The following is a 15,574-nucleotide window of genomic DNA, read 5'->3' as shown; positions in this document are numbered from 1 at the left end:
GGGTAATGAAGTGATGAAGGGCAATCTGGGTAGAGGCAAACGCAAGAAACAACCACCTGCAAAGCTAATGGATTATGTAGTGAGTGCTAAATAAATGTGTGTGGGCCAGGAGTTAGTTATACATAGCAGACATAGGCATTGTAGTGATTTAGGAAAAAGTAGTTATGAAAATATCCCCTTCTCATCCCACTCTTTGTATCTCTGATCTCATCCCCTTCTTCTGCTTCTCACCTCCAGCTTCTTCTTATTGTCATTTTTTTAGTTGGTATTTTCAATATAATCAAAGATGCTGTTGTTACTTGCTAGTTTAGTAGCCCTTGCTACAAAAGGCACCAGCTTAACTGAATTTAGGAGCTGCAGGCTGGGATTTCCCACTGGTCCATTGCACTTTTGACTTTTTCATAAGTTAAAGCTCAACAGATTATCATGTGCAACAAAACCCAATCACTCATTCGACCCATTTTGGAGCCTAAATTTTGGGGTTAACATTAGCATATGTGAATTTTAGATTAAACAAACCAACTCAAAAATTAACTTTTTCCCTTTCCTACAATCTAGAAATGTGCAGGTTGGGAATTGGAATTACACACGTAAAGATCATGACTTGTAGAGCCGAAACAGAAGCTCTAGATTTGAGCCTCGTAGTTTTTGGACTTAAATAATCCAAATGGCAGGTTTGGTTACTTTTTGTTTAGTGTTCACAAACAAAAGCCTAAATAAATTTCAAAATGAAAAACAGAATAGTAAATTGAAGAAGCCGAAGGGGAGCCTTGGCGTAACTGGTAAAGTTGTTGTCATGTGACCAGGAGGTCACGGGTTCAAGCCGTGGAAATAACCTCTTGTAGAAATGCAGGGTAAGGCTGCGTACTATAGACCCTTGTGGTCCGGTCCTTCCCCGGATCTCCCGCATAGCGGGAGCTTAGTGCACCAGGCTTCCCTTTTTACATTAAAGAAGCTATCAACAGACAATGATACAGCACATAAGTGCTACAAGTTTAGTGTTTGCTGGAGACAGAAATTTTGTTTATTAAGAATGTAGCATGTACATTGTGCAGAATTGGCCTCTGATGTCAAATCTTAGTCCAGGATTTTCGTACGAGAAATCATAGAAGAAGGTGGAGTCACGATGAAGAAAATTCATACTACGGAGAATCCTGCTGATATGCTGACAAAGGTGGTGACTGCGGTCAAGTTTCAACATTGTTTGGATTTGATCAATATTGTTGAACACTGAAGATTGAAGATGAAGACACAACCATAATTTGTTACCGAGAGAAAATTGAAGATGTGGAATTTTGCCAAGGTGGAGATTTGTTGAATTATATGTCAAATTTCCATCCCACATCGGTGGGTTAAGGAGTTGGTGGGAAATTTTTTCCTATAAGAGGAGGCTTAATGTTTAGGATTTATACACACCTCTCATTTGCCTTCTTATCTTCTTAAGGCATTTGTATCTTCTCTCTTTAGTATTATTTCACTTGTATTTTTGGAGTGGAATAAAATATCGGTTGTGTCCGAGGAGTAGGCAAAATTAGCCGAACCTCGTAAATTCTGGTGTTCCTTTTATTGTTGCTTTATTGTCTTATTTATTATTTGGTGACTGTCATAACTTTTGGTATAGTGGTTGTGACTTATTCACACTATATACATTTGGCTTCCGCAACAATTGGTATCAGAGCCAAGGTACTGTCTAAGTATGCTCTGTGGTTGCAGCATAATCTGATCTTCCCCATCAGAAAAGATTTATCTTGGTAACTGAGTCAAGGTTCTGTCTGAGTATGCTCTATGGTTGCAGCTTAGTCTGATCTTCTACATCAGAAAGGAAATAATCTTGATTTATGTCGTCAGCTATTAAATAATATTTGTGTCAAATATGGGAGACAATAAACAAGAAGAATCTACATCAAGAGTCAACAACACGTCATCATTGGCATCTTCGCTTATGACAAGAATTGTGTCAAATGCGAAATTTGCGGCAGAAATATTTGACGGGTCCGGACATTTTGGGATGTGGCAAGGCGAGGTTCTAGATGTCCTTTTTCAATAAGGGCTAGATCTGGCCATTGAAGAAAAGAAACCAGATGTTATTGGAGAAGAAGATTGGAGAATTATCAACCGTGTTGCTTGCGGTACCATTCGATCCTACCTTGTTAGAGAGTAGAAATATCCATACACAAAGGAAACTTCTGCAAGTAAATTATGGAAAGCACTGAAGGATAAATTTTTGAAGAAAAACAGTCAAAATAAATTGTACATGAAGAAGAGACTATTTCACTTCACCTATGTTCCTGGTACCATGATGAATGAACATATCACCAGTTTCAATAAGTTGGTCACATATTTGCAAAATATGGATATAACTTATGATGATGGTGACTTGGACTTGATGTTGTTGGCGTCACTTCCTGATGAGTACGAGCACCTTGAAACTACTCTACTCCATGGAAATGATGAAGTTTCTCTTAGAGAAGTTTGTTCGGCTTTGTACAGCTATGAACAAAGAAAGCGAGAAAAACAGAAGGGCGGAGAAGGAGAAGCACTATTTGTGAGGGGTCGTCCTCAAAATCAAACGAGGACAAAGAAGGGAAGATCCAAGTCAAGATCCAGACCCAGCAAAGATGAATGTGCCTTTTGTCGAGAAAAAGGGCACTGGAAGAAAGACTGTCCGAAGTTGAAGAATAAGGCCAAATATAATAATGGAAAGGCCATTATGGATTCAAATGTAGCTGATTGTGATGATTCAGACTTCTCATTAGTTACAACAGAGTCATCAACATCATCAGATATATGGTTGATGGACTCGGCTTGTAGCTATCATATGTGTCCCAACAGGGACTGGTTCGTGGATTTTCAAGAAGGAGAATATGTAATCATTCACACAGCGGATAACAACCCTCTTACCTCACATGGGATTGGTTAAATACGATTAAGGAACCACGATGGAATGATCAGAACATTAACAGATGTTTGATATGTACCAGACTTGAAGAAGAATCTCATCTCTGTGGGAGCCCTTGAATCAAAAGAGTTCAAAATGATTGCAGAAAATGGAGTGATAAGAGTATGCTCAGGTGCACTAGTGGTAATGAAGGCTAATCGGAAGAACAATAATATGTACCGCTATCGTGGTAGTACAGTTATTGGGACAGCGACAGTGACATCCAGTGACGACAAAGAGGCAGAAGCAACCAAGCTATGGCACATGCGCTTGGGACATGCTGGAGGAAAATCCTTGAAAACTCTATCAGATCAAGGATTGTTAAAAGGAGTCAAGGCTTGCAACTTGGAGTTTTGTGAGCATTGTGTTAAAGGGAAACAGACAAGGGTTAAATTTGGAATGGGTCCTTCCAAAACACCTTCATTGGGTAGGAAGCACTATTTTGTAACCTTTGTTGATGATTTTTCCCGAAGAGTATGTGTGTATACAATGAAAGGCAAAGATGAAGTGCTGGGAATTTTTCTCAAATGGAAGACGATGGTGGAGAATCAAACAGGTAGGAGGATCAAGTGTATTCGCACAGACAATGGAGGTGAATACAAAAATGATCATTTCAATAAGGTCTGTGAAAATGATGGCATCGTCCGACACTTCACTGTTAGACATACACCACAACAGAATGGAGTGGCAGAATGTATGAACCAGACCTTGCTGGAGAAGGTACGGTGTATGTTGTCCAATGCTGGCTTGGGCAAAGAATTTTGGGCTGAGGCAGTTACATATGCATGCCACCTCTTTAATCGCTTACCATCTGCTGTTGTTGATGGCAAGACACCATTTGAAAAATGGTATGGAAAGCCTGCTGTAGATTATGACTCTTTGCACGTATTTGGCTCAACTGCATATTATCATGTGACAGAATCAAAATTGGATCCAAGGGCAAAGAAGGCTATTTTTATGGGAATTACTTCTGGAGTCAAAGGATATCGTTTATGATGTCCTATGACAAAAAAATTAATATTCAGTAGGGATGTTACCTTTGATGAATCTGTTATGGTAAATAAGGTAACAGAAGATACCAAACAAAATGAAGGTGCCTTTAAGCAGGTGGAGTTTGAGGGAAAATTTATTTTTCCTACACAAGAAGCAGAGGAGGAAACAAATGAAGATTACCCTCTGGAAGGAGAGCCAGTAGAGGAGATTCCAACTCAGGAACCTCAACAACAACTTGAATCAATAGCAACCAGTAGGCCAAAAAGAACAATAACGAAACCTGTTCGTCTCATAGAGACGGTTGCTTGTGCAACCTCAATTGTAGCTGATGATGTTCCTACCACTTATAAAGACGCAGTCCAAAGTTCAGAAGAAGATAAGTGGAGGATTGCCATGAATGATGAAATACAATCCCTTCATCAGAATCATACATGGAGATTGGCCAATCTCCGGAAGAGAAAGAAAGCAATTGGGTGCAAATGGGTATTTGCAAAGAAAGAAGGATTTCCTAACCAAGTAGATGTTCGCTACAAAGCAAGATTGGTGGCCAAAGGATATGCTCAAAAGGAGGGAATTGATTACAATGAAGTGCTTTCTCCAGTTGTAAAACATTCCTCCATTAGAATTATGTTGGCTTTGGTAGCACAATTGGATTTGGAACTAGTTCAGATGGATGTAAAAACTGCGTTTTTACATGGAAACTTGGAGGAGGAAATCTACATGACTCAGCCAGAAGGATTCAAAGTTGCTGGAAAAGAAAATATGGTGTGCAAACTTGAAAAAAACGTTGTACGGATTGAAACAATCTTCTAGACAATGGTACAAGCGATTTGACGAGTTTATGTTGCGGCAAGGGTACAAGAGAAGCAAATACGATCATTGTGTGTATTTGCACAAGCTTAAAGATGGTTCCTTTGTATATCTTCTCCTATATGTTGATGATATGTTGATAACTTCCAAGAATTCGGAAGAAATTGATAAGTTGAAGATTCAACTGAAGAAGGAGTTCGAGATGAAGGATTTGGGTGAGGCAAAGAAAATTCTTGGCATGGAGATAATTAGAGATAGACGTTCAAAGAAACTCTGTTTATCTCAAAAGGAATATTTGAAGAGAGTACTTCAACGTTTTGGCATAGATGACAAGACTAAGCCAGTTAGTACTCCACTTGCTTCCCATTTTAAGCTAAGTACTACTATGTCGCCAATGGATGAAGCTGAACGAGGAGTATATGTCAAAGGTACCATACGCAAATGCTGTTGGTAGCTTGATGTATGCAATGGTCTGTACGAGACCTGACATTTCACAAGCTGTTGGAGTTATTAGCAGATATATGCATAATCCAGGAAAGGAGCATTGGCAAGCTGTGAAGTGGATTCTACGGTATATTCATAATACTGTAGATATTGGGTTAGTTTTTGAGCAGGAAGACAATCATTCTATAGTTGGATATTGTGATTCAGATTTTGCGGGTGATCTGGACAAACGAAGATCAACTACTGGTTATGTGTTTACTTTTGCAAAGGCACCAGTTAGTTGGAAGTCTACTTTGCAGTCAACAGTTGCTTTGTCTACAACAGAGGCAGAGTATATGACTATTACAGAGGCTGTGAAGGAGGCAATTTGGCTTCAAGGATTGCTAAAGGAGCTTGGTGTTGAACAAAAAGGTATCACAATTTTTTGTGATAGTCAAAGTGCTATTCAATTAGCGAAGAACCAAGTTTATCATGCAAGGACGAAGCACATTGATGTTCGGTATCATTTCGTACGAGAAATCATAGAAGAAGGTGGAGTCACGGTGAAGAAAATTCATACTACGGAGAATCCTGCTGATATGCTGACAAAGGTGGTGACTGCGGTCAAGTTTCAACATTGTTTGGATTTGATCAACATTGTTGAACACTGAAGATTGAAGATGAAGACACAACCAAAATTTGTTACCGAGAGAAAATTGAAGATGTAGAATTTTGCCAAGGTGGAGATTTGTTGAATTATATGTCAAATTTCCATCCCACATCGGTGGGTTAAGGAGTTGGTGGGAAACTTTTTCCTATAAAAGGAAGCTTAATGTTTAGGATTTATACACACCTCTCATTTGCCTTCTTATCTTCTTAAGGCATTTGTATCTTCTCTCTTTATTATTATTTCACTTGTATTTTTGGAGTGAAATAAAATATTAGTTGTGTCCGAGGAGTAGGCAAAATTAGCCGAACCTCGTAAATTCTGGTGTTCCTTTTATTGTTGCTTTATTGTCTTATTTATTATTTGGTGGCTGTCATAACTTTGGTATAGTAGTTGTGACTTATTCACACTATATACATTTGGCTTCCGCAACACTGCCAATGGTAGACCTTTACACATTTCAACAATCCTGTTGCCCATGCTCACTAATTCCTCTGGAACCATCGCATCAACAAATGCTCTTTGTTTAAAAACGGACCAACAATGATCATCTGCTAATACTTCCAACTTGTGAAGATCTACTGTTATTGAGGATTCCATTTTCTTCGAACGAGTAGTCACAAGAATGCAGTTTCCTCTGGATGTATTTATTCCTCTCAGAGTGTCCACAAAATCGTGCCACGAGTCAACACGCCACAAATCATCCAGAACAAGCAAATACCTTTTTCCTCGCAATTCATCTCGGATCTTCTTGACTATTATATCCCTGCTTTGGACCTCAGGTTTCCTTTCTGTCAATGATTCAAGCATCAATTCAAGAAAGCTCTTAGCTTCTAACATTTCAGGTAGACACAACCAAACTCTCTTTTCAAACTGTTGCTTGATATGTTCATCATTAAAAATTCTCTTAGCCACAGTTGTTTTACCTGAACCTCCCATACCGACTATGGGAATGGTGCACAGAACAACATCTTCTCTCATGTTCAACATCTTCTCCTTTATTTCAGCAACATCCTTGTCTCTACCAACAACATCAGAAGCAACTACCACAGAATCTATTTCTCGAATTGGTAGTATTTGCTGAGAAGGACCTCTTAGTGGTTGGAGACTAATAGCCTGTTTGGCCAAGCTTCTTTTAAGCCAAAAGTGTTTTTTTTTTTTTGCCAAAAGCACTTTTGGCCAAAAATTGAGGTGTTTGGCCAAGCTTTTGGAAGAAAAAAAATGATTTTGAGGAGAAGCAGAAGCAGTTTTGGAGAAGCCGAAAAAAGTAGCTTCTTTCCAAAAGCACTTGTTTGAGAAGTACTTTTGAGAAAAATACACTTAGAAGCAGTTTTTTAAAGCTTGGCCAAACACTAATTGTTGCTCAGAAGTGTTTTTCAAACTAATTAGTCAAACAAAAACTGCTTTTCATCGAAAGTACTTTTGAGAAAAGCAATTTTAAAAAAAAGCACTTCTCAAAATAAGCTGATTTTTGCGGCTTGGCCAAACGGGCTATAAGGGTATTGGCTAACTGATTGATAGTCCACAACTCTTCATTGATGTTTTTGATTTTTTGAGACATTTTGCTCTTAAAAGCTGTATGAGAAAAGAAACCACTGGCCTTTCTTATTGGGTTTTTTCGGATCTTCATCACTTTTGCTTTGAGAGATTCATATTTGAATTCGTCAAACACATTCTCAGCATCTTCAGCAACTCTCTCAAGCCTCTTGAGCCATTGTTCCACAGCTTGATCCTCAACTTGTCGTCTTTCAGCATCATGAATGAAAGCTTGGATCATGGATACATTTTGTGTTAGCATTTCGAGATCTTTGTTACAGTTGTATTAGGAAAAAACTGAGTCTGAATATTGAAGATGACGTGTTATGACACGTGGACTGGTCAAAAGGTCAAAACGCAATAAATAGCCAAGAGGCACGGGCGACAACAGATATGGGGGGAGAAGAAAGCAACATAAGTATGGACTGTTACTCAAATGGCACGAGTCTCGTACCTATTCGAGTCATTTAAAGATCGAAGATCGGAAGAAGTTGAAGATACGAATCTGATGACGTAAAAGAGTCTAAATACATCATTAAATATCAAATACGTTGGAGAATTTGAATTAAATAGAAATGATTGTGTAACGTTTCTTTTAATATCATTTATTGCTCATAATTACCTCATTAAGACAAAGGCATTACATCTTCTCGTAGAATCAACTATAAAAGAAGAAAAACTTAACATCTGTAGACACACGAAATATTATTGAGATTACACTGAAATACAAAACTACTTATTACTCTCAGAAGTCTTCTATTATTTTCGTCTCCAGATTATCAGTAACCCGAATTTCTCTTTATTTCTAGCTTTGACCAAAGACTCAGATTTTTGGTTAAACAAATTGGTTCCGTTACCGGGAAACTGATAATCTTTTCTTTTAAGCTACATTCTATCCATTGTTATCATTATGTCAAACAACAACAATAACAACAACAATAACAGTGAAAACACCTTGGGAAACCATGAAAATCAAATCCATCAAAATCAAGGAGATTTACAGAACATTGACGTGGTTCCCTCCCCTCAAAATTCACCACGTCAATCTCGTGAAGGCACTCCTGCTCCTGAATCTCGTGCTGATCAACAAGAGCAATCTGAACATTTTGAAGGGACAGATGAAGCTTTACAAAAAGTAATTGATGCACGGGTTAGCAAAGCTCTTCAGGCTCTAGTTAGTCGATTACCTGTTGCACAACCCACACCTACGCCTAATAATAATACATTGGAGAATCCTCGTTCTGGCCTTGTTAATTCTGGGAATGGAGGAACCCCCAGTGAACCACATGAAGGAGAACCAGGTAATTCAAATAATTGTCATTTGCAAAATTTAGTACTAACTTTGCAGAAACAGCTTAAGGAACAGAATGAGCGCATCGAGCAAATCCCTGTAGTTCCCCCTGTAATCAAAGGAGTGGATGTGGATAAATACTCACAACAACCTTGGAAACCAAGTGCTGCTCCCCTTCCAATCCCTAAAAAGTTCAAAATGCCCGACATCTCGAAATATGATGGCACAACAGACCCACATGATCACGTAACTGCATTTACTACAGGTGTAAAAGGCAATGACTTGACCAATCAAGAAATCGAATCAGTGTTGGTCAAGAAATTTAGAGAAACACTCACCAAGGGTGCATTAACCTGGTATTCTTTTTTACCTGAAAATTCTATAAACTCTTTTGTTGAGCTTGCAGATTCTTTTATTAAAGCACACTCAGGAGCTCAAAAGGTTGAAAAAAGAATGGAAGACATTTTCAAAATTAAACAAAGGGACTCAAAGTTGCTTAGAGATTTTGTTGATAGATTCCAACGTGAGAGGATGACTTTGCCTCGTGTACCTGATAACTGGGCTGCAATAGCTTTTGCAAGCAACTTAAATGACAAAAGTTCAGAAGCCACGAGAAGACTTAAAGAAAGCCTTCGAGAGTTCCCTGCAACCACGTGGAATGACGTTTATAACAGGTATAGTACGAAGTTGCAAATTGAGGAAGATACCGTACCTCGGTTTCATCATGAAGAAAGGAGCAAATCTAGGAGATCAAAAATAGAAAAAAGATCAGGTAAAAACAGGTACGATCCATATATGGGACCTGCAGGGAAAGACTCACGGTCAAAGCAGGATAGTCAACGATATGATCAAAAATCGAGAAACAGGGAATCTGGTTCTTCATCAAGGTTCAGAAATGACCGAAACAAACAAGAGTCACGAGATGATAATAGAAGTTTAAAGGCAAGGTTCGGTGGATATAACTTTAATGTCACTACCTCCGAGCTCGTAGCTGTTTTGAGGAGCATGGGAGATAAGGTACGATGGCCAAAAGAGATGCGGTCAAATCCAAATAGGCGCAATCCAGACCATTGGTGTGAATTCCACAATGATCATGGGCATAAAACTTCAGAATGTAGATTCTTACAAAGTGAAGTGGATCATCTATTGAAACAAGGGTATCTCACTGAGTTATTTAGTGAGAAAGGTAAGCAAGCCTATATGAAAAATAGGCAAGAGCCACCAAAGCCCCCTTCACCCAAGAGAACCGTAAATGTTATAAGTGGGGGAGAAGATATTCACGGTGTAACATATACGGCTTCCAACAAGGTTTCTAAAGTAACGATAACACACTGGAAAGGGTACGGCAGGTTTTAGAAAACAAAAGTATTTCTTTCGATGATGCAGATACCGAAGAAGTAATGACCCCACATAACGACGCACTGGTAATATCTTTACTTGTACATGATACTAATATAAAATGAGTTTTGATTGATCTAGGAAGTTCCGTAAATATTATACTATTAAGGGTATTACGTGAAATGCAAGCTGAAGACAAAATGATACCTAAGGCGCATACCTTGTCCGGGTTCGACAATTCAAGTGTGGTAACAAAAGGAGTGGTAATTCTAACAACTTTTGCTGCAGGTGTTGTTAAAGAAACTAAATTTCAGGTAGTAGATATGGAAATGGCTTACAATATGATCATGGGGAGACCTTGGATCCATGATATGGATGTTGTCCCATCAACTCTACATCAAGTTATTAAATTACCATCACCGTGGGGAATTTGCCAAATTCTTGGGGATCAGCAGACAGCCAGGAGTATCAATGCTGTAACAGATACGAGCACCATAAATAAAGAAAAATAGCAATTATAGGAAACAGTTGAAGGTATCAAGGATCAAACCTCAACTGAACAAGAAAAGACAGAGTTAGACTCGAGACCTGATACAATTCAAGAACCTGAAGAGAATGAAAATATCAAAACAACAATTGAAGAGCTCGAGGCTGTGATATTATTTGAGCAATGGCCTGAACGGAAGGTTTATGTTGGAGCCAATTTAAGCTCATACATGCGAGGTGTGTTGATTGAATTTTTAAAAGCTAATGTGGACTGTTTTGCTTGGTCCCATGCTGATATGACAGGGATACCACCGGATGTGATGACTCACAAACTAAATGAAGACCCATCCTTCACACTAGTAAAGCAAAAGAAACGAAAGCAAGGAGCTTTCAAAAATCAGGTGATTCAAGATGAGGTCCAAAAGCTATTAAAAATTGGGTCAATACGCGAGGTAAAGTATCCTAATTGGTTAGCAAACACAGTTGTTGTACCTAAGAAAAATGGTAAGTGGCGGGTTTGCGTGGATTATACAGATCTTAACAAAGCCTGCCCAAAAGATTCTTTCCCTTTACCGCATATAGATCAGTTAATTGATGCAACTGCAGGACATGAACTTTTGAGTTTTTTAGATGCATATTCGGGGTACAACCAAATTAAAATGGACCCCAGTGATGAAGAAAAAACTTCTTTCATCACAGACAGGGGGACTTACTGTTATAAAGTAATGTCATTTGGTCTCAAAAATGCTGGAGCAACCTATCAAAGGTTGGTCACCAAAATATTCCAAGAACATTTAGTAAAAACCATGGAGGTATATATAGACGATATACTCGTCAAAACCCAACATTCTCATGATCATATTTCTCATTTATCTGTTACATTTGAAATTTTACGAAAATTTAATATGAAACTCAATCCAGAAAAATGTGCATTTGGGGTTGCCTCAGGCAAATTTTTGGGTTTTCTCGTTTCTAACCGTGGTATTGAGGTAAATCCTTCTCAGATCAAAGCAATAGAGGAGATCCCTGATATCCTTACGAGTAAAAAAGAAGTCCAAAGGTTAACGGGAAGAATTGCAGCCTTGGGGAGATTTATTCCCAAATCTTCAGAAAAATGTTTTAAATTTTTCTCCGCACTCAAAAAGCAAGATCATTTTGAATGGAACTAAGATTGCCAAAAAGCCCTTAGAAATTTAAAAGCTTACTTGTCAAATCCACCACTATTGGCAAAACCAAAGGAAGGAGAAAAGCTACTCATCTATTTGGCCGTGTCAGAAGTTGCGGTAAGTGCTGTTTTAGTCCGTGAGGACCAAGGTAAATAATATCCTATCTATTATGTAAGCAAGTCTTTACTAGATGCTGAAACACGATATCCACAACTAGAAAAATTAGCATTAGCTTTGATCATGGCATCTAGAAAATTAAGACCTTATTTTCAGTGTCATCCCATTGTTGTAGTTACTGCTTTTCCATTACGAAACATTTTGCATAAACATGAATTGTCAGGGAGGTTAGAAAAATGGGCTATAGAATTAAGTGACTACAAAATCATTTATCAACCTAGGACTGCTATAAAATCTCAAGTATTAGCCGATTTCGTAGCTTATTTTAGCCAGGGGATGCACTTAGAAGCAGAAAAAGAATTACAAGTTTTTAATGGTGCAAACTCGGGGACTTGGATTTTATTCACTGATGGTTCGTCTAATGTAAAAGGAGCAGGCCTAGGGATAGTTCTCATACCACCTACAGGTGAGACTATTAGACAGGCTATAAAATGTCATTCTATAACTAACACTGAAGCAGAGTATGAGGCTGTAATTGCAGGTCTGGAATTGGCACGAGAACTCGGCATAACACAAATTATAATCAAGAGTGATTCTCAACTCATGGTCAATCAAATGCTGGGGACTTATACATCCAGGGAGACACGAATGCAAGAATATCTCGAAAAGGTACGGGAACTAATAAAGCAATTCCAAACTTGAAAGGTAATGCAGATCCCAAGAGATGAGAATGTGGAGGCAGATGCTTTAGCTAATCTCGCATCTGCAGCGGACGTAGCAAACGACGCAAATGCTTCAGTCGTACATTTATTTCATTCCGTTCTCGAACCTGATAAGAATGAGGTAAATTTTAATCATTTAACATGGGATTGGAGAAACAAAATTATTGCTTTTTTACAGCGCGGAACTGTGCCTGATGACAAAAGAAAAGCTTATGCACTTCGCAAAAAAGCTGCTCGTTATTGTTTACATCAAGGAAATCTTTATCGAAAGATGTTCGGTGGACCATTAGCAAGGTGTCTCGGACCTTCCCAAACAGAATATGTGATGAGGGAAGTACATGAAGGACATTGTGGAAATCACGCAGGAGGAAGGTCGCTGGTAAAAACGCTGATTCGAGCAGGGTATTATTGGCCTAAAATGGAAGAAGAAGCAAACGGTTTCGTGTCCAAGTGTGATAAATGTCAAAGATACGGCAATAATATGCATAGACGAGCTGAGCTACTGCATTCTGTCATAGCTCTGTGGCCCTTCATGAAATGGGGAATGGATATCGTAGGTCCATTACCACAAGCAAAAGGTCAGGTGAAGTTTCTACTTGTACTTACTGATTATTTCACTAAATGGGTAGAAGCAGGAGCATTTAAACAGGTACGAGAGAAAGAAGTTAAAAACTTCATTTGGAGGAATATAATATGCCGCTTTGGAGTACCAAAGGAAATCGTGTGTGATAATGGTCCGCAATTCATAGGAGCTCAAATCACAAAATTTTTTCAAAGTTGGTGTGAGCACGTGATTTTTGCTTCACGGAAACTACTCCAAAAGAAATCGAAAAAGAAATAAAACAAGTTACCTTCGGGTACAATTTTGGGAATTTGTGTGACATTTTCATAATTGTCTATCCGTAAATGCTCGTCTTGCTATAGTTAAAAAATACAAAATACATGTTGCATGCATTTAGGAATTAGTGGTGCATTTACGAATTAATTACCCATAATTTGGTTAAAAGAAAAAAATATGCATGTGTATTTCTTGTCATTGTGTGATTTTATTTTTTAATATTGTGTGTTAATTATTATAGGTGTTAAATAATATGTATGTAATTTTATTTTATTTTTGATTTTATGACTTATTTAGGATTTTGTTTAATTTTGATAATTAAAAGAAAGAAGGAAAATGGGTAAAAATAAGGGAAATCGGGGTTGGGCCACCCTAGATGGACCCAAATCCAGGCCCAAATCAACCCCATACTCGGTCCAATTTGGTCAAGCTCCCAGACGCCTCAAACGGCGTCGTTTTGGTTCCTTTTAATCGGAGCCGTTGGATTAAATCAATCCAACGGCCAGGATCTCACCTCCCTTACCCGTTCCCTGAACCCGACCCGTTGCCTGGTTCAAACCGACCCCCCTATATAACCAAACAACATCGTATTGTTAAGCTCTCCTAATCCTGGCCATCGATCTTGATTGATCCAGCGGCCAGGATTAAACCACCCATCCCGTATATAAATCCCAATCCGTCACCCCACGCCCCAAACCAACCCCCCCTCGCCCACTGTTCATCTTTTCATCTTCGTCCCCAGAACCCCCCTCTCAAACCCTAACCGCCTTAGGATTCCCCCACCGTAAACCCGGCAACCACGGCTCCGATGACTATCAAAATAACACCTCTGATGCACCCAAGCACCCTGAACATGAATCCATTAACCATTTACCTCGAATCACCCTGCAGCTTCTCGAATCTTCAATCGAAGATTCGAGCAAAAACCAGATCTACACCCACCGACCCCAAACTCATACCACAACACCTCCTGGCCTCCCTCACACCCTAAACGCTGTTGGTTCCGTTCAAATCTGACCAGAACTGAACGAACCCCAAATCAGACCACGAAGAACCCTAAAAGACCAAAAGTTGAGGTCTGTCTAAATTGAAAGACGATGTGGGGTCTAATCGACCTTAGTCGAAGTGTTCTCAGTTGAGAACACTCGATTAAGGTCCATTCGACCCCAAAAATGGTCGAGTCCGAGTTCAAGCCTGGTTCGTTTTGTTTTGAGCTCCCAAGATAAGTTTCCTTGTCCCTTCTGTCAGTGTTTGAATTTCTATTTGTGTTTGTCAGCATGTCTAGCTAATTTGATGATTCTTTCTGTCATTTTCTTTCAGGTCGGTCCATCTTCAAGTAGACCTCTTATTTAGTCAATTCTTTTGTTCGTTTATTAATCTATTGTGATGAACTGTGTGTGCAACTTGATTAGAATCATCAAATAGTCAGTTAATACTTAGGTTCCCTGTTTTGCCCCAGAGATGTGAATCACTCTGTCTTGGTGTTTTAGTCTATTTGTTGTTATCCATTGTGTGCATATAGTCGATTGAATAAGTGTCGTCAACTGAGTTCACTTGAAAAACTAGAAAATCTGAGTCTACTCATTTCAATGTGATTACTAGCATGTTCCTCTTACCTATGGTGAGACTTGTATCAATAGGCCTGTTGCAGTAGTGCTTCGATCTTAGTTTGCATCCTCAACTGCCTATTGGATCAATTGGTTTTGAGTTGGTCAGAATTGGCTCCCAATATGACCGACTCATACCATTTGATTGGTACCCTTGTTTGATTGAGTTTGAATCATTGGCTGAACTTAGGCTGAGAGTTGGGTATAGCTGTAGAAACTTAACAGACCAACCTAAAATCAGTATTGAGTTTAAGTTGATTAGTTAGTAGTCAGTGATTAGCTAAATTCAGAGGGGTTTATATACTGACTATTAAAGTTAGGGTAATACAGTAATATACAGTTGTTAAGGGTAATTTTGGCATTTGACAGAGTTTAATCAGGGTTGAGTTAAAAGCATTTCAAGTGGTAATTACAATACTATTAACCTAATGACAATGGGGAACAAAACAACAAGCATGGGAATTAAGTGAGTATTATAATACACTCATGACTCTTGATTAAAACAAATAGGACAAGCATGGGGAACAATATAGTAGGGATCAAGAAAAGGCATTTAGGCATGGGGGATTAAGGGGTATGGGCAGACCTAGAGGCTGTGAAGTTCTAGGCAGACCTTAGGGGGTCCTTTTTCAGGTTATAAAT

General features: G+C 38.8%; 1 protein-coding gene across 1 annotated transcript; it reads right to left on the bottom strand.

Annotated features, from left to right (window-relative positions):
- Positions 1-258: 258 nt before the first annotated feature.
- Positions 259-7,608, bottom strand: LOC142180997 (putative disease resistance protein RGA3). The gene is made up of 3 exons (XM_075253107.1): positions 7,343-7,608; positions 6,249-6,960; positions 259-387 (listed from the first exon to the last, which is right to left on the bottom strand). Exons 1-3 carry the CDS (start codon positions 7,606-7,608, stop codon positions 259-261), a joined length of 1,107 nt encoding a protein of 368 aa, XP_075109208.1.
- Between the last annotated feature and the right edge of the window lie 7,966 nt (positions 7,609-15,574).

Source organism: Nicotiana tabacum, chromosome 5, assembly GCF_000715075.1.
Source record: "Nicotiana tabacum cultivar K326 chromosome 5, ASM71507v2, whole genome shotgun sequence".
Lineage (NCBI taxonomy): Eukaryota > Viridiplantae > Streptophyta > Magnoliopsida > Solanales > Solanaceae > Nicotiana > Nicotiana tabacum.
This window is presented reverse-complemented; position numbering and strand designations above follow the sequence as displayed.

What these genes read in the sequence shown, in the direction of transcription:
- LOC142180997 (XM_075253107.1), bottom strand. Translation starts at nt 7,608, where the DNA reads ATGATCCAAGCTTTCATTCATGATGCTGAAAGACGACAAGTTGAGGAT. An exon ending in GAGTTGTGGACTATCAATCA is followed by an intron (nt 6,961 to 7,342) that starts GTTAGCCAATAC and finishes GCTTAAAAGAAG; the next exon opens with CTTGGCCAAACAGGCTATTA. An exon ending in CAGTGTTGCGGAAGCCAAAT is followed by an intron (nt 388 to 6,248) that starts GTATATAGTGTG and finishes AAAAGTCAAAAG; the next exon opens with TGCAATGGACCAGTGGGAAA.